At 42.1% G+C, this 20078-nt stretch overlaps 1 protein-coding gene across 2 annotated transcripts in view; it reads right to left on the reverse strand.

Annotated features, from left to right (window-relative positions):
- Window positions 1-846: 846 nt before the first annotated feature.
- IP6K1 (inositol hexakisphosphate kinase 1) overlaps window positions 847-20078 on the reverse strand; it is a 33026-nt gene continuing 13794 nt past the window's right edge. The window contains exons 2-7 of one of the 2 annotated variants that reach the window (XM_084839508.1): window positions 12790-13136; window positions 9930-10140; window positions 9426-9598; window positions 8679-8854; window positions 6297-6659; window positions 847-4514 (exon numbers count right to left, since the gene is read on the reverse strand). In XM_084839508.1, coding sequence (XP_084695634.1) covers window positions 4437-4514; window positions 6297-6659; window positions 8679-8854; window positions 9426-9598; window positions 9930-10140; window positions 12790-13012 — 1224 coding nt within the window. In that variant the 5' untranslated portion in view covers window positions 13013-13136 and the 3' untranslated portion in view covers window positions 847-4436. Of the gene's footprint in view, window positions 4515-5534; window positions 6660-8678; window positions 8855-9425; window positions 9599-9929; window positions 10141-12789; window positions 13137-20078 lie in introns of those variants that run through there. The other variant, XM_084839507.1, reaches the window with a different exon arrangement.

Raw genomic sequence — 20078 nt, forward strand, 5'->3', positions numbered from 1 at the left:
ATTCCAATTAAATGCTCTTCTGAGCATGCCTTTGCAGCTCCACAAAGTCTCTCACTATGGCAGAGAGATGTGTCAAACTTATTTATCCCACTTCTTACATCCTTTAATCAGAGTTTAGTCACATCTTTCTAAACTTCATTTTCCCATCTAATCTGAAGAGCACATTTTCCTTTAGTGCAGGCACAATATTAGAAAGGATAGTGGTCAGAGTTATTAAATTAAGGTACTTTCAAGCTTGTTTCCAGACTAGCATTTTAAAAGTTTAATCTGAATCTGTTTTGAAATAGTGATAGTTCCAATCTAATAAGAGTATATTTTGAGTTGGACATGGACAAACATTTATATTAAGCAATTAAGATTGCAGAACCATTTCTAATTAAACCCAGAGTGCTAAGGGAGGTGAGGGGAGAAGGCACCCAGTTACAACGATCTAGAACAGGGATAGGCAAGCTGGTGTCTTCCAGATGTTTTAAACGGCAACTCCCATGAACTCCAGCCAGCATAGCTAATGGCCAGGGCTAACTGGCATTGTAATCCAAAACATCTGGAGGGTACCACATTGCCTACCCCTGATCTAATACTGGGGCCTGGAAGTAATACAACATTGAAGGAAAGAACAATAGAAAATTATGTTAGAAGTGAAAGAAGTGTCTGAAACGTCTTGTTTTTCATCTCAGACAGTTCCTCAGGCAGTCACAATCTTTCCAGTCCATTTTGAACCAGTTCTGTGGGCCTAGGTGTACAGTAAACTCATTCTAGCAGACTGGGGTGTGCATGCACTTTGAACTAAGTTTTAAGCTTGGTGGAGTAGAAGATATTCATACAGCGACACGTGTCCCTCAACTAAATGTCTAGCAGTTTATTTATATACACATATGACTTTATACACAACAGGAGAGCCAGGGGTGCAGTGTATGGAATACAGATACTGTTATTTCTCATGCCCAAAAGCTTGACTTGGCCCAGTAAAGTGGCACTGAAACAGACTATGAAAAATATACAAGGAATTTGTAACGTGATGCTGCATCCCTCCCAGACAAGTCAAAAGGGACAGATAGGAACCGCTCCTGTAGGGTGCAGTTCTGCTCCCTGCTCTCACAGTAACATTTCTTCCCTTTTCAAGCAGTTCTCATAGAGACCATTCTGCACCTAGACTTTTCAAGGTATAAAAAACAATATTTTGCTCCTGAGATAAGCATGCAATAATAGTACAAATACAACCAAAGTCTGAACCTGACTTGGATTACTCTTTCCAGACTTGCCGTAAAACAAGCAAAATACATAGACCTAGAGACCCCACCTTCTCTCCCCCACTTCCCCCTACCCCCAGAAGGTCAAAAAGTAGTCCACGAAACCAACAAAACTTGCCTCTCCTTTTAAACTCAAAAGGTTATGGTCTGCAGAGACCCTTTTACAGCAAGCAATAAAGGAGGTTCCTTTGCACTGGTGTAGAGCAGCATATGCCCACAGATTGCACCTTTACATTATATACCAATAGCAGCAGAATGTGAAGTCAAGGTGCACTCCAAAGGTTCATGGCAAATTGCTGGTGTAGTTCTCAAATGAGAGATTGGCTAGCTAAAGCACCTTCCCCCAGCAGGAACTATTCTTGTCAGCCTTCTAAAACTACACCATCTAACCTAACCTGTGAGCAGCAGGCAGGCAATTGGACTCTGATCTGATTTGTGGTTTGGTCCTCTGTGGCGGGACAGGATATACATGGAAACATAGCTGCAGGCAGGTGAGTAAGGCTACAGAAACTGGAAGTGACATTCAATCTGTTCACCAGTTTTCAACAGAAGCCAGGTTATGTTTTCTTCCTTGAATTTCCTTCAGGTGCACAAATGGATATGGGAAGAGAGAATCAAATGTATACAGCAATACTTTCCCCATGAGAGGGCCCTCTTTGGAGTCATCTAGACTGAACATTATCCAAAGTGCAACTCTCCACCATTCACTGGGAAATATATGAACCAATATTTCAGAAAGATCATGCAGCAGGTCCAGGCTACAAAGGTGCTAGTAAAGAGAAGGTGGCTCCTGTTCCAGCTGAAAGGGCAAGATCAGTTATTGACAAAAAGCACAGTGCAGTAGTAACCTCTAGCTGAGGAGAGGAAGAGACACTTCCACGGCAGCAGCTGCCACCAATACAAAAGAAATAGTGTACTTATCTGGATAACTTGTTTGGCCCTTACTTGTAAGATAAGGGAACCCCTCATGTTCATACACCAATGCTAGCAGTTCCTATGTATTGCTAGAGAGAGAGCTGGCTATGTATTCCAGAAGGCTGAAAAGCTGATTCATCATCTACGTGAAGGCAACTACACAGTACGTGCAAAGTCCTGCTACAGGAGTCAACACCGTTGGACAAAAAAGTGTCAGCAAGCTGTAAAGGGCAACAAACAGGCTGTGCTGTTCCAGCAAGAACAGACTGGAAAGATTATTTACACGAGCCTCCAGAAGAGGACCTGAATGTATATAATGCATGCAAAATGGCTTTGTCCAGTTCAGCACCCCCTTTATTGAACTATGCTCAAACTCTCACCCTGGGTCCTCTATGCATTTCAATATAGGGCCGCTTACACTGTTTTCTGATGAGTGAGAAATTGCATTGAAAAGCAACAACATCCCTTTATGTTTCATTGTTCAAAGCCAACCAAATGTCATCTTGGGCTATTTTCTTTTGCAAAGTTACTCTAGGTATTTACATGACACCTGCAATATAACTTTCCAGTACTGTGGCAAGACCCCTAAATGGCAGAAGTAGTCCAATTATGTCTTCAAGGATTTTACATTAGCTAATGAGGTAGAACCAAGAGGGCAGTTGCAATTTCCATAAATGTGACCAGTGACAGCTGCCTTGATAGTTAGGAGATTGGCTGCAGTGTAACAACAAATGCTGGTTCCTCTCTTCACAAATACATTGTCCCATTCATGTAACAAAACAGAGTGGGGTGGAATACTGTAGAAAAGCCACACAGCAAGCTAGCTTTTTGGGGGGATAGATTACTTTCTCTTTGTTTCAAGGCATGAGAGGGCCAAGGGGGTGTATTCCAACATCTGATATACTCACTTCAGACTCTGAATATGCTTTTCTCTGGCCAACAAACTTCCACTATAGCCAAAATAAATAGTGCCAACTAGGAACAGCAAACTATACCATCTGCTTGGCAAGCCTTCCATAAATTCTTTACCAGTTAAGCCCCACCCCACACTTTACTGCAATAAACCCAGCATGTTCCATTTGTTTGAAAGATTTAGGTTTGAACTAATGCTTAACGGTGTCCTTCAACTGGGGGGTAGAGCTGCTGAAGGCAAATAGCCTGCTTCCTACCTTTGGATCTGTCCATGCCTCTCGTGCCTTTTAGAAGGCACTTTTACTCTGCAGAGTCGCTTTCAATCCAAAGCAAATGTCACGCTGCAAAAACTGATTTTGCTGCATGCCCAAAGGAATGGCTTAGAAAGAAATATTATGATGAAATCCATTTGAATTCATCTGCTCTGACCGTATGGGTACTTTCCTAACAGGCCTTGTAAATGCTCCTTTACACAGCTTTGCCGGTATCTCTCGTTTCTAGCTACTCCTGTACTAACAGGTTGCACACAAGCACATGTGCGTGCACAGATACACAAAAATACCCTGCGAGAGACCGTGTATGGGCATGTGACTAGTAGGGACTTGAATTAGATAACTAGTTCCATTTGTACTCTGAGCCAGGATGCAAGCAGACCTGAAGGCAAATCTCTTCAGACATGCAAGGTACTCATTCAGAGCACAGTCACAACCATGTTCCTTTGTTTAACTTGAAAGAACATGAACTTGGAAAGCTTATTGCTATTGAACAAGACTGTGCTTTGCACTTAAGCTGTCTGAAAACTAACCACATTGCTAAAGTACTGAAAAAACCATGCCCTTCAATATTTTTGGTTCCTTCTGGAGCAAACAAATTACTAGCTTCATTTTAAAAAATCTGACAACAGGAAGGAAAAAAAATACTATTTACAGGCTCAGAAACTTGCAGTTTGAAGATGTGAATGGTCCAGATATTTTTTTAAATACTTTTTAAAACAGGGTTTTAAAATGAGTGGTTTTCATTATTATTTTCTCTGTTACTGAAGTAGATGACTGAAAAATAAAAGTTCTTTTCAAGTTTCAGACCTTCAAAGCAAACTTGAAAAATGCTGTTTAACCAAAACAGGGGTTACACAAACATTGTGATACCGCAAACTCACTATAAAGACTTCAAAACCAAGGCTCAGCAGAAAGCAAGGCCTGTCCCTTAAGATATGAGAAGCTAAAGCAATGCTGGAAAAACAGCATTACTGTCTTCCTACTGTAACTTGTCTTTTGCTATAGAGGCTTCCCCTGGATAAAAGGAAGATCTAAGACTAGTGCTGAATTGGCCAAAGCATAGAGGTGGCTCCCTACCTGCCCTTCAGAACATGCAGAATGGAGTCAGCAAGCATTGCTTCTGCAGATATATACCAGCACTTGAGAGTCCCACCAGCAGATCCTTGATAAAAGAGAGCCAATAATACTTTCAAGACAGACCTATGAAGGCCATACACACCCAGAAGAGAAGCACAGATCCAGCACAGCAAACAGGAGCTTTAGGGAAAAAGCTAACCCTTAAGAGCACCTAGCGGTAGATACTTAAGACAACTATGCTCAAATAGTGTCTTGATAATCATAATCATTTCCCCATGGTGGCAAGTCCCTTCCCCACAAAGTGCATTTCCAAGAGGTCTAGTGCATTTGTCCATACTAGGCCCAGCCCGAACCAGAGGAGGTCCATGGAACAGCTCTTCAAGCTGTCATTGCCATGAAGAGCTGCAAATTAATTGGGATTACCCACAGAGTGAACTAATGCTGTCACGATTAACACTACAAACGACTGACACCTCATCCCACACAACAGAATCGCATATATGTATGCGGGCACCAAATATGGCCCAGCTGCATCTAATCATAGGAACAAGGCCAGCAAACACCAACTCCCTGAGGTGAAAACAAGCACAGATGGCAGCACATTCAACGAGAAGGCCACCATTCAAAGCTAGGCAGATGCTTCCCTCTACAATGGGGACAAGTTCTGAAAGTGAAGATGCTTACTTTTCTTATCAGCTACCTCATGCGTCTTTCATTGCTGTGGATGGGACATGAATGGAAGTGTATCATTTTGGTAGGAAGCCTGCTTGGAAGGCAGGGAAAGGGAAAACTGCAATCCAGCATCATGGTGCTTAGATGAGGTTGAAGAAGAAGCTATTGTGTTTACAAGATTGTAAAGGGCATGGGGAGAGTTGGCACCTGATAAACATCTTTAGTCCTAGAAAAAACTGCGAACTGAGTGTGCTCTTAGCACTATCCTTAGCCAATCGAACTGTCCCATCAAGTTAGAGACCAGGACAATGTCGCAGACCCCTGACAAGGCTTTTCTAGAATTTGGAGTTTCCAACAACCTCAAGAAATGGTATGGGGAGGTAGGCAAGCGTCATCAACAGGATGCAAAGCAAAACCATGAAAGCACAGCACTGATTTTCCTTTGGTCATTTATTTCCCCAGTTGGGATGATCTGAAAACGCCCAGATTGGAGAAGATAAATGAAGTATTATCTGTACCCTCTAGAAGAGTCTCTCACATCTGCTCAGGGGCAGCAACAGCAGAGTGGAGCATGTGCAAATCATGTGCCTCGATCAGCCACATAAGTAATGTTAGCTTGTATCTGAATGCCCTTTTTGAACAAAGGAAGAGAGGTTCAAACCATAGTGCCAATGGAAGGTTGACAAAGAAGAGGGACATTGGAATCCCAAAATCAACACCCCTAGAACATCACCCCTCTTCTTTCCCATGGGGATCAGTCTCCACATTCCTAACAGACAAGATCACGGGGTGGACACAACAAATGCCAAGCCCCAGATACAAAAGGCCCAATGCTGGAGTCCATGGGATGTGTCTCTCCTGCAAAGAGTCCAGGCCAGGATAGTCAAAGCCGTTTTGCCAGAATGATCCAGGGCATCATGTCCTTTGATGAGGTTAAACACACCGGAGCAACAGAATATTTTCAAAGCAGCAGAGTCTAGTTTCTCTGTAGGGTTGGTGGTCCTGTCTGTTCCTATCATCAGGGGAAAAAATTAAGGAATCTAGCTCAAGGCTACTGGTTCTCATGCCGCATCTGTCCCATTATGTTGATAAGGCTCTCTAGTCCAAACACATATCCCATATCAGGGCCATCATGTACAGTGGGATCATCCCGAAAGCCTTTGAATGTGCTGTGTGCAAAGTCAATCATACGTACATCCACTTTGGGCTGGAAGGTGACGGACTCTGTGCTGCTGGCATCTTGAAGGCTCTCTGGGAGAGAGAGATCCACTTGCTTCAGGCACATCTCTGCTCTGCACTCCATGTATGTCTCAGACCGGGTGTCCTTCCCGTCATAGATGATGAGCAAGGAGCTGGAGTAGAAACGATAAGAGGCCTGCCTCTCCAACACAGCCTTCAGGCTTTGCAGTTTGCTAAGGATGGGCTCAAAGAGGTCCTTTCGTAGCTCTGCACCATTGTGCAAATACTGGTAGAGAGCATTGCGAAATCCCTCGATGGAAAGACCTCTGCCATAGTATTTATTCCTGCACAAATAATGCCCCGTATCCAGCTGATATACCTGGAACACAGAGAGAAATCATATAATAGTTTAGAAATATAGCCAAGATTCAATACTGTAAGAATCTACAAAGAAGTACTGTTCAGCTATTATTTTCTGCAGTAGCTCAAGGAAGCCTTTGCACTGTCGAGATGCCAGTATTCATGAGACCTGGCCAAAAACACAGACGCATCACACTAGTCCTTCAAAGCACAGCGTGTGGCAAGTCATGAGATGGAAGTGCCTTGCTATGCCAATTTAAAACATTAATAAAGACTCTGTTCTCCATTAGGTTAGGAGACATTGGAGAGCCAGAATCAACTAAGCGGGACAGGACTGAAACACAGGATCCTTCAGCAAAAGAAATGTGAAGGATTGTACATAATGCTAGCATGGTTTTGGAAATGGGTGCAAGCTTCAGTATTCCCATACAGGGGCATCTTCCACCTTCTTCATAAATATGGTACAGTGCAACTGGCCTCAGTAAAGCACACAAGAACCTGCTGGGATTTTTTTAAAAAAGCAAACGAAAACTGCTTACTGGCCAGCTAAACGCCTTATTAAACAATAGTTTTCAAGACAGCCTTGTTGCCAAATAAAACAACTCACAATTTCCCACAAAACCAGTAGGAAGTGTTACAACAACCAAGATATTTCAGATGATTACCATCCAGCAGAGGGCACCAGCATGCAAGTTGTGAAAGTGTGTCTAGCTAGCAGGAGAGTGTCACTGATAGTCAAAAGCAAGAGATAGACCTACCTGAGGTAGTTCCCTGACCAAGCTACTTTTTCTGTGTTTTGAGTGCATTTCTGTGTTTTGAGTGCAATGTGTCCCTACCTGCTTGGAATGGTAGTCCACCCCCAAATAGTTTCATGACATGGGTTTAAAATATATATGTCTCTTAGAGAGAGAGAGAGAGAGAGAGAGAGAGAATGAACGAGAACATCATTATTTTCTCATGTCCAAACCTATCACACTGATTATCTTAAGACAGCTTTCCCCAACCTGGCACCTTCCAGCTGTGTAGAACTATGACTTTCAGTCCTAAAGCACCGTGGCCAATGGCCATGCCAGCTGAGAATTATGGGAGTTGTAGTTCAACACAGCAGGAGGGTGCTAGATTGGGCAATGCCTTCTTAAGAGTATGTGTGCCACCCCATGGAGCCCCATTCCCTTTATTGGAGCATGAGCACTACCAGTAGATATGCATATGTTTAGCCTAACTACAGTTCAAGAGGACTGAACTCATCTTTTCTCAGCTAGGGAAGCTCACTGTAACATTTTGGGAACTTTTGCCATAAGAAAGTTGGTAGTATTCTGCGCCAACTTCCCAGCCCCACTCATGATCCTGTGGTTATTTGGAAATAGATCCCACTGTGTTCAAGAGGGCTTATGCTTGGGTAAGTGCACATAGGCACTAATCCTAAATCACCTAATGGTAATTAATACCTATCACTATGCCTTTTTCCTTAATTGCACACCTAAACACTGTTCAGGTGTTTCAAATGTTTCTTGACTTTGGCTTTTAAATCACAGGGGATTCTGGTGCTGAAATATGGCACTTGGACAAAGAGAACAGATCCTGAAGCCTTTGGCAGTCACTGCCTGCATGCTTTCAAGCCACTCTAGGAGGACTAGAAATATGTGATTGTGTTAGAGAATGTAATATTAATGGGTTAAATCCAACATTACATGAATGGACTTCCACTCACCCAACAGAATTTCCCCATCCTTTCCTCTCCCCTGCATGTCCCCCCTCCCCCCATTCTGCCCTGGAGGATCTCCCCAACCCTATGAAGCAGATTTGTGGAGGTATGGCAGGCTGCAGGAGGGAGGGAGAATCTACCCTGTTGACAGAAGCCATTCCATCTGTGGGATACCAGATTGGATATATCTCTCAAACACACAGGAAGCAAGAGATTCTCAAGATTCTGCAGCAGTTGTCAAATTCTGTCACATGCCCCATGCACAGGAGAATACTCATCCTGTCTATAAACCATGTAACAACAGCCACATTTTGCTAGCAACTCATACGGTACCTGCATCCCACAAACTCGTACGCCTAACGTGGCCGAGGTGCTCTGTGCACACTTCTTCATCTGTCGAGCAGCTTTCTCCTCAGATGCGTCATCCCCATGCTGTCTGGTCCCCATTTTCAGGTCAAGCACACAGGGAAATTTGAAATGGTGTACCACGTTCTCCAATAAAAGGAATTCTGAGACACTGGGTCAAGGAGAATTAGTTTCTTGAAGCTCTAAATTTCTACTGCCTTGCTTGATTTCAAAAGAAACCCTAGGGCCTTTCTCTTGTTTTCTAGAGAATGCTCTGTCAAAGACCATACATTCTGACAGAAAAAGGAAGCCAGGAAAGAAACAAAACATACAAAACACACCCCTAGAGGATAAACGTTAGGGGGAAAATAAGCATTTCATCTTCAAAGAGAGAAGATGACTATTCAGAGAAGAGAGAGGCTAGTTTGGCACTATAAGCAGAAAAGAACAACCCCCCCATTCTGAAAGCATGATCCAACTTTCCTCTCCAGAATGGGCATTTGGGCTACAGAAGATGACCAGAAAGAAAAAAGTGGCTGAAGGCCATGGGGAAGCAGCACTGTCATGCTGAGTACATGCAACTTAGCCACTGAAGGACAGGAGAGGTATTTTTTGAGTTAAAGAAAAAAATGCTCTGAGCAAGGATATATTGGCAGACAAACTTGTTAATCTCCACCAAAGCCTGGTCATGAAAGGGATCACATATTACACTAAATTTTGCCCACTGGAGGATACTGTAGAGCTTTCGGTCCTTGGACTCTGAGCGCATGCGGCTCAACTGTTGCTTGTGGCAACGCAGACTCCATGGATTAAAGGTGATCTTTTCAGAACTCATGCTACTGTTTGCATCTAGCATCTGAAATGGAACATCTGAATGGAAGCTCTTGAGGCTCTTCGTGTCCTGGATGCTGTTGGCAAAATACGATATGACTCACAAATAAGAACTTGGCTGTCATAGACAGGAATTAGATTACAACAGAGATTAATGTTTGGGATGCTAAACTTAGTTGTTTTCCCTATGTAATTCTGTAGGAGAGTGGGGTGTTTTGCACCCTTCACATACTGGCTGGGTACCAAAGCCCTCTTTGCCTAAGTGTTAAGGCCCCAAGAAATACCTGGCAAGCCAATCTTTTAATGGGGATCATTTTGTCAAAAAAAGAAGCTAGAAGCTGCTTAAGGGAAACAAGCTCTGAATAGCTATGTCTGAAATGAAGAAAAAGCAACAGAAATACAAAGTACCTTTCTGAGGTGTCGGCAGCCAGCCCTGCTTTCTCCTCTTTGTGCTCACTGCCACTGCCTGACCTGTTGAGGCTCCTGCGAGAATGTTTGCGACGTGGTTGGTCCCTCTCTGGTGTATCATCCTGCTCCAAGGATTCACTCTCCACGTAGGGGTATGCTACCAGGTTAATGTAGCCATCACTGTCTCCCTCAAAACAGACAGACACCACTCCTGCCAGAAACAAGCCATAGGTGGCATTCCTCACATGAGATTTCTTAGTAGGTAATCAACAGCTACAAAACTAGCACTATTAGAAGCTGCTGCCAATGACTGGATTATGGAGAAAACTGTGAGATGGCTTGCCAGGAGGGAAAAAAAGGAAGTGTGGGGGATTTTGCAGTGTGTGTGTGTGTGTACCCATGGTGTCAAGAAGCAACTCTGCAATCTCTCCAACTTAAGTATTTCTGATAGCAGTAACAGACTTTCCACTACTTTTGGATGCGTGCTCTGATTAGCAAAAATGACAAGCTTTTCAGATACAAAAAAAGATGTATGCCTGATGGCAGGTGGGGGGAGAAAAAAGTCACAACACAACATACTTAGAGGAAGTAGTATTATTTTTGATTAAAAGACAAATTGCTTTTTAACAGTTATTTAATATTTATAATGGGCTGTGAAAACAGTTGTCCCATCAGTGTCCTAACTTGAAGATGTAGCAATTACTGCATTATTGAGGGGAAACTGGCCGGTTGCATGGGGGGGGGGGGGGGCAACGTTCTCTTTGGCACATATTCCATACTTTAATGTTACGTTTTTGAATTTTGTGTGCAACAGGCATGCAATACACATATTTGCAAGAAATACTATGCCATAGCATGTATATTCTACAACTGTGAAACCCCTACTGTTAGATGGCATTGATTTTATTATGGATCCTGACTACTTTTGAAGTGATTGATTTGCAGGGTAAGACATACTTCTAGTCCAGGGATTACTATCAAGCAAACAAAGTGACCCTTGAGAATACAAATTGGTGATCTCTGTTCTAGCTGATAAAATACCTACAGTTCCTATGACTATAACCTTATTACATAGGTAAGTGGAATGAGCTGGATGGGGTATCTTTAAAGCACTAAACCTTAAATTCCAGGTTCACAAAGGTGCTCTTTTCAGACTGTCTCAGTTTAATAATGGGAAAATACAGGATAGCATCATACATTCTGTTGACACATCAGAACAGTAGCTAAATGTACTTTGGAGACAGGACTCTGCCCAGGAAGGTACAATAAATATTTCAGTATATCTAGTAAAGGTTCATCTCTAGCTATTATCCACAGAGTCTATTCCCAGAGAATGTTTTCCATGTGTTCATAAGTCACTCTTGTCAATTTGCTGGCACAGTCATAACTTTTTGCATATCAGCCTTAATTGGAATGACTGCAGGCTGATATGCAACCCATTTTCTCCTGTGATACAGGACACCATTTTAACAGTAATGGAATTTTATTATATGCTGTACCAAAATCGGAAAAACTAGCCTGGTTTGGCCTTGTAACATTTTTCCAATGACATTATTAGAAAAATGTACATGGTCTCCTGATCCATAAAAGAATAACAAATGTATTAGAGAAGAGTCATCCTTCTCTGCTGTAACATGGAGCACATTGTTTTCTTCTGTGATATGTTGCACAGCTTCATCTATAAAGAATGCAGTGCCCGTTCATGGTGTTCCATCTTCCTTCTGTCTGAGTTTGCAAGAACATTCATTTTTCCTATCAGAGTTTTATTAGAAACTTAACATTTATTTAACATTAGAACCTGTGTAGTCTCTGCATAAAACATATAGCAGTTGGCTACTGTGCTTTCCCATATTCTATACTCCATTTTCAAGTCCTCACAACCTTTGAAAATAATGTGAACACATTATGCACTCCTCTCCCCTTCACCAACCTCATGCACTGTTTGACTATCTCAGGTCAAGAGAGATGTTGTCAGGGCCAAGTAGTTTCAGAGATTGGACTAGCTACGAAAAGCCTGAATGCAACTCCTACACTGTGTAAGAAACTCTCCACAGGCAGAAAAACCTAAGCTCCACCTGGCTACTATGACAATTCACTCACCAAGATGGAATAGCTACTTTTAAGAAAATTGAACATTTATCTCTTGCAGTAGACAGCAAAAAGGGAGATATGAAGTAAAAAACAGACACCATCTTGCACTCATATATAACTGAATAATTAAGGCCCAGTTAATACACACCAGATTCCACCATTCAGAGCAGTCGAAGCTGCAATGCCACGCAGAAAGTAACATTTTGGGATGGCAATGTGCATGAGCTCAGAACCACTTTAAAAAAAATTGCCACACTTGCATAAACTACCATCAGGAAGCTGCATGTTCTCAATTCCTCAAATATTATTTTCTCTAGGAGATTGTGGACATGGGGCTGCTCCTTGTGAAGAAATTTAGCACGTATAAGATTTACACATTTATAAATCTTACACATTTACACATTTAGTGTGTATAAGATTGCAATCCTGAGCATGGTTACTGGGAAACAAGTTCCACAGAAGTAAATAGGGTTTATCTGAAACTAAGTATGCTTAGGAATGGGCTCAGAAGTACGGCCCACCAGCAACACCATCCATGAAATCAAGTGTTAATAAGGCAGACAAACACCACAGTTGCCTCAGGATGTGAAATAATTATTCTTGTCAATGCATTCTCTGAAATACTTAAGATTTCATGTAGGCCCTGTCTATACACATATACCACACTTGTAATTCTTTTGTATATAGAAGAGTATTTCCAAGCCAACACCAGAAAGACAGTTATGCCCTGGATTTAAATGAGACTCTCCAAAGGTGTTGGGAAGCTCACCTTTGTACTCAGGTGTGAATTCCTTCATTTCTGGAGGCAGGGACTCATAGAAGCGCTGTTCTCTAGTGATGAGAGGCTTGCACACAGTGTGGTCATCGTAGCGCATCATGCTGCTGTGGCCGCCCACCTGATGGATGAAAGGTTCCAGCAGGACCCCTCGGGCTCCTGTGTGGGTTGCGTTCTTCCCATGCTTCCCCACCTCCATGGTTTGACAAACACACATTGCGTAGGGCACCAGTCACACACTTGGGGCATGGGGAGAGCTGCATGGGGTGGAAGGAGCGGTTTCTCAAGGAGCAAAATCACCACCACTCAGATATCCCAGCAAGTGAACATGTGCCAACAACCTGCAAAACAGAGGAGATGCCATAAAGCTTGACCGATAGTGGACATCTACATCAACTTCCAAATGAAGTCTAATAAGTAGTTACATACACACACATATAGTACATTCATATTGCATTCCAGAAAACTAGTTACAAATTTTGGGGTCTCTCTGTTCCCCTTTGGCTTACTACTTTTCTGAAATTTCACTTTTTTTTATCAGCAATCTCCTCTTGCTAGTCCAGAAAAAACAGGTTGCAGCTTACAAAGCATGTGCAGTACAGTCACTGCTTCCCCTTCTGCCTCAGACAGGAAGACATCAAGCCTGATCAAAAACTGCTGAGGTGCCATCATTCAACAGAATGTGTGAGGTTCTGCAGAAACTCAGCCACACATGAATCAAATAAAATACACCATCATGAAAGCAATGACGAAGAGAAAAGAAAGAAGGAAGACTGATGGGAGTCTCCACTACTGTTGGTAACATGATGGCAGAAGCAAGAAGTGTGGTTTGAACTGTAGGAGACACCACTGAAAAAGGATAAAATGAATTAGAGCACCCTTCCGTATTTTATCAATGATCTGACAAGATAATAATTTCTCATGAAGTTTGTGACAGAAACCAGGAAAGAGTGATGACCTATCTGTGATTCAGAGCAGTCTGGATCTTTTAATAAGTCCATCATTTAATTAAAGCATTAAACTGCTATACAGTGGTGAGGAATTAGTATAGCATCCCATGTCTTCCATTTGAGCAGCCTGTGCATTTGCCCCCTATAAAGCATCCTTCAATCCGTGTGGATATTGAACTCACAGATAGTTTTAGAAAGCAGTTACTTGAACAACTGAACAGAATAGCATTTTAAAATAATGCAAGATGAAGCATCACTTCCCTAAAATGTCACATCCTGGAAGATGCAACACTTGCATATTATGTGATGCTAGAAGAGAAATGCGAATTAACCATGAGGATGGGACAACTTTTGGGGGACATGGTTTGTTACTAGCAAGGAATGTATCAGCACAGAGATGGGAACTTGTAAGCTGCTAATATGCATTTCATGTGCATATTTTCTACTAGCTTCCCATTTAATTTTCTAATGTTACAGTTTCCTGCTTTTCACAAAATAGATTGAACCAACTCTGCACTAAAATTTCCCCAAGAGCTACATGCTTTATCTCCCTCTTTCATAGTAAGGACGTGCCTCCCATATCTCAACAAGAGGCCAAAATAAACGATGACTGAAGCAGACAAAAATTATTTCAGTCTGTCTAACTGCCAAACTGATAGGTAGCTACTGTAGAGCTCTAATTTGGCCAGTGATCCTGTGTTAAGCTGGTTAGACTTGGGGAAAGTCTCACAGGCTCAGGTCCTGATGATGGCTGATCTATTTATCTATGGCTTATGTTAAGCTAGTGGCCAAAGTTTGCATTCTGCAAGTATAACTAGATCTGATTGCCATGAGAAATCCCTCCCTCAGGCAGGGAATTTGTTAAAACAAGGGAAGGAGGAAGTTCCGCACATGTAATGCCTGCCCCATTTTCAGACACAGATACCTAGCTGCAAATTAAATACTCCCTTTCCCAAGACGAGACTGATTCAAGCATGCAAAGGCAAAATTCCCACAGCCCAATATTCCACCCATCTACTGGCTTGCTACATGCATGACTGCTGGCCAATGTTAGGAAGTAAGCTTTACATCCCAAGTTTAGCAAAAGAGAAGCAAGTGTCCCATTTCCACACTTCTCTATCAAAATGCTATAGACTATAGGGTGTACCAGTTTTCAGTTTTTTATTGGGGGGGGGCCTAAAACATTTGACACAGCGGTCAGTGAATATGGTAAGTGGGGCAAAGGAAAAGAGGATAGCCTGACACTAGCATTTTGTACACTTCACTGCAATCACAGGCAACTGCTCAAACACTTTTTATCAAGTCATACACATGCTTTCTAAGGAGCTTTAGGAACCTAATCTACCGGGCACTCTAACCTTTGGTATTACTTGCTAATATCAACTCACAGAGCTCAGGAGTTAAGATGCTGCTCTAATCACAACATACAATTCAATAGGTATTTTAGCCAACTGTAGTCTACAGATATCTGATTTAAAATAAAAGACAAATTAATACAAATAATTATAAGCAGTCCTTGCTACTTTGTGATCTTGACACATTTGGCCACAATAACATGCCCAATACTATATATTGTATACTTGGGATAGCCTGTTTAAAAGGGTACAAGACCTACAAGCTACCTACATGTACTTGAGAGCTGATTCTTGGATTACAACCACCACACAAAAACTACTAGACAAACTTCTGCACTGGTGAGATCTCCATGAGACTAGAGCAATTTCACATAATAGGTGACATCCACACATAATAGTTACCATCTGGCACTACTATCATACTAAAGCATGAGCCCAAATTCACCAAACTGCACCAGTCGAGGATGTATAATAGAAGCTCAGAAAGAACTCGCAAGTGGGGAGGGGGAGGATGGCGCTCTAGCTTCTTCTCTTTACTCGTGTTCTTTAATTGAGCTTGCTGCTGAACATTACTTTCAGAACAGAAAATTTCTTTTTGCATCAAATACTAATTGAATTTTGAGAGGGAAATGCTTAATGGGAAATATTACTATGCAACACAACAGTACCAGAACAATCTGATGAAGCTGCAAGAAAATGTAACAAGCTTATGGAGAAAGAAGTGTAATCCTTATGCCAATTATCGCATAAGAGAGATACATCTTCACTTATTCCATTTTATAAGGTCTGCAGAGCTGCATAGGTAATCTCTTTTCTCCCCCCACCCACCCCCAATTGTATTTTTATATCATGAACATTAAATCAACATAGACATGGACCAAAAACAAATCACATCTAGATTTACAAGAGTCCAAATTTAATAGATTCAGTACTTATTTACATATGCAGTTTGAAGTGTTTGCATCTCACATAACAGCTCATAAAGTGCATATGATTCTGAATGCTCACTGTTTGGCAACCAGGTTTTGGCTCCCAGACGATATATTGCATTAAAAACAAACATAAGAAATTCCATTAGTCCTTCAATTCTCAAATCCAGTCCCGGTGGATATGTTTATGCTTTTACAGTCCTGCAGGCCTCTTATATGAAAAACATTACTAAAAGCCTACTGGCTACTGAAAACACTAGCCTGATTAGTGTTTCAATTTTTGCAAAAACTGTCAAAAAAGCATCTCATTACACACCAACAGTGAGGAACTTTGAGCCAGTCCAAGCAGAAATTTGAGCTGGGGGATGACAACAAGGGGTCAAGGGAGCCCAGAGGAGCTCCCAAGGGAGCTCCTCTGCATCAGAGGAGCCCAGTAACTGACAGCTAAGGCAGCATTCATCATTTTATAAGTGGCATCTGCTGCACCTATATAAACCTGCCCATAATTTGTATTCATCACCTGAGACCCTGCTAGACATCCCACCACCCAGGGAGGTGAGGATGATGGATACTTGAAACAGGGCCTTTTGTGAGGCAGCACCCTCGTTGTGGAACTCCCACCCTATGGAGGCTAGTTTAGTTGTTCTGTTATTGACCTTCAGATGGCCAGTGAAGACATCATGGTTCCATTCAGCTTTTAGTGGTTAATGTTGCTCTCTGATGTTGTTGTTATTATTATTTTCATTTCTACACTGCCCAATAGCCGAAACTCTCTGGGCAGTTCACAACAATTTACAAGATAAAATACAGCATAAACATTTAAATATACACAATTTAAAAACAATTTAAACAGCTAAAAACAATTTCAATAAAATACTAGACCTGTTCAAACATCTGGCATAAATGCCCCATCATATGCCATCAAATGCTTGAGAGTAGAGGACAGTAATGAAGGTTCTTTTTTACTTCCATCTTTTATTGTAGTTTGATGTATTTTTTAAATTATTTTTATTCATTGTATTTGTACATTGTATGTTGTGGTAACGTCACACTAAAAGGTAAAGGTGTCCCCAACCAGTCGTGTCCGACTCTAGGGTGTGGTGCTCATCTCCATTTCTAAGCCGAAGAGCCAGCGCTGTCCAAAGACGCTTCCGTGGTCATGTGGCCGGCATGACTGAACACCAAGGTGCACGGAACGCTGTTACCTGTCCCGCCAAAGCGGTACCTATTTATCTACTTGCAATTTCTTGCTTTTGAACTGCTAGGTTGGAAGGAGCTGGGACTGAAGACGGGAGCTCATTCTGTCACGCGGCACTCGGGTCTCGAACTGCTGTCCTGCCGACCTTCTGGTCTGCAGTTCAGCATCTTAACCACTAAGCCACTGCGGCCCCACTAAGCCACCACGGCCCCATTGTCACACTAGGTGGGTTCAAAGCCATAACCTGTATCATGTGGCTTTGCCTATAGGCTGGCAGGTTTCCAGCGCGCGCGCACACACACACACACACTGGGTTTGGATGATCACAGGGGGAAAAAGAGGCCATTGTGGCTTCTCCTCCTGCCCCCACATGAACACCTGTTGTTTACATAATTACCCTCTTTGCAGCACAGGTTCAAACCTGGGGCATGGCATGGCAGGGGTGGCTTTGTACCCACCCTACAACCCAAAATGTGCAAAGCCATCCCTGTCACATGCTGGATTCATACAACATGCCAACCCAGGTGCGTGTGTGGCATGCGCAGGGGCAGAAGCCATGATGGCTTCTTTTCCCCCTGCGATCATCTGAACAAGCCCCTACACACCAAGTAGCTGATGCTGCTTTGTAGTGGGGGCAACATTTTCATCTTCTGAATGAGTAGGAAATACACTACTTGTTTTGGTTTGGAAAATGCAGCAAGTTCACTTTCAAATCAAATGCTTATAAGCCAGGCAGACTTTCTTAGAAACTGACAGTGTTACTGTTAGCTTTTAAAATATCAAAACACTGGTATTTGAGATTTGAAGGGAGGAGAATTTAAGGATTTCATCCATAGGCTTGAGATAACCATCTGGTGTTATTAATGTTCTTCAAAAGTGCAGAAAAGCTGTCAAAATGCTTCAACATTAAACATATCCATCGGCTATTCTTAAACCAAAATGGTTGCTGGAAAATAAATATACAGATAATGTAGAATAATATAATGTGGTCACAAACTATTATATTCTTTGCAGCTACCTTATAAGTTTTTCAGTCTCAGTAATGAACTTAGAATCTTACGCTTAAGCAAAATAGTTCCCATTTTTTAGGTTCCTAACTAAAACAATGACATAACACATGTGTTTGATCTTGGGTCTGAAGGTTAGATGGTTGTAAACTAAGAATGGAAAGATTTGTTCATTTTTTAAGGTTGCAATCCTATTCATGTTTAGACAGAAAAAAGTCCTGAACTGAAAAGCATGACTTGCTGGAGAATGCTGTGAGTTGCAGGACCTTTTCCATCTAAACATGCATAGGGATTGCACCCTAAATTGCATGTTTACAATATACGCTTTAATAGCATGAATCTGTCTCTTAATTTTTGTGCTAGTTTTAGACTAGAACAAAGTAATATCGGAAATGGCACAAGGGAGAAGCAAGTCTTATTGAAAGTAATGAACCCCCTGCATTTTAGAAATTATTTTTGACACAATAAGCTCTCTGCAGCTATGCTGTTCTGCCTGACTTGCAAGGAACATTAAAAATATCCTTTGCCTTCTAAATATTTTCAAGATTGTAAAAGCAGACCCATATCACATTTGGAATGTGAGGCTCTCTCCAGCCCCATTTAACTAACACACAAATTGATCATGGAAAGTTATAGCTCTCTCATTTCAGAAGCTTAAAACTCTCTCCCTCACATATCCCTTCCACCCAACCCTGCTATTGAAATGGCTTTAAAAAACAATATACAACTACACTCTGGGCAATCCCTTTATTTTCAGTCACCGCATGCTGTCTTCAACTGCTGCTTAAACTACAATTTAAGAGTATTTATGTGTCACAGGAGATCAAATTCTACTTTAGTGGATCATAAGGCTGTCAACAAATAATTAGTAACTGCGGACGAAGCCCATTCCTCCGTTAGACATAACTGAAGACATGAGATGTTAATGGAACACTCTAAGACCAGATAAAAGGAGGATGTGGACTAGAGACTTCCAACACAAAAAAACTGGTAAATCTGATGGGGAGGGAGAATGTCAAAGTGGGGGGGGGGGGACAGGATAAGCTGTCGACAAAAGGAGTAAGGCTGTCCACCAGGCAGTTTTCTCCACTTCTTAAAGCAAGAACATAATTTCCTTCAAGTTTCCACAGACTATGCATACCAAAGTGCTATTTTAAAAAGGACAAAATTGCAAGAGCATACATTCATAGACATGTTGGACATCCTTTATTTTAAAAATGCTCTAAAACTACATTTCCCTCAACATTTTCTTATCATAGCTGGTTTCTCCTCCTCCAGCACTTTCCCTCTGAACCCTTGAAAGTTGGCATGACTGGGACGAAACTTCATACACAGGTTCCCCTTGTAGGGAGGCACCTGATGCACAACTAAAACCCTGTGCAGCTATGGCTCTCTGTGGGGAACATGAGGATTATACCACGGCCCAGAGACACTTTGGAAGTGTGCAGAGCACAACACTGGGGGTGGGGGAGAGATGGGCGGAGGGGGACTGCAGCACAATCTGTTGCTAGGCTGATCTTGCAAACACAGATAGCCTGAGAGGAGCAGAACAGTGGCAGCTGTTTTGACCGCTCTTGTCAGGTGACTCTGTAGAAACCATGCTGGAGAGCCAGCCAACATAAGCCACAATAGAAATAAAATAAACCTCACTGCAGACCGTGGCTTACCAGGGTGGCTTATTTTAGGTAAATAAGCCACCATGGTTGGGAACACACTAAGCCATCATGGTTAACTCAGAAAAATAAACCATTGTGGTTTAATGTGTCATGTGAGCTCAGTCACTTTGCTTCTAGTTCTGCAAAACTTGGGGTTCCTCTGAACATGCCGATACTTCCCTTCTTGTT

Source organism: Heloderma suspectum, chromosome 2, assembly GCF_057233095.1.
Source record: "Heloderma suspectum isolate Gila_16-S chromosome 2, 16-S_ref, whole genome shotgun sequence".
NCBI lineage: Eukaryota > Metazoa > Chordata > Lepidosauria > Squamata > Helodermatidae > Heloderma > Heloderma suspectum.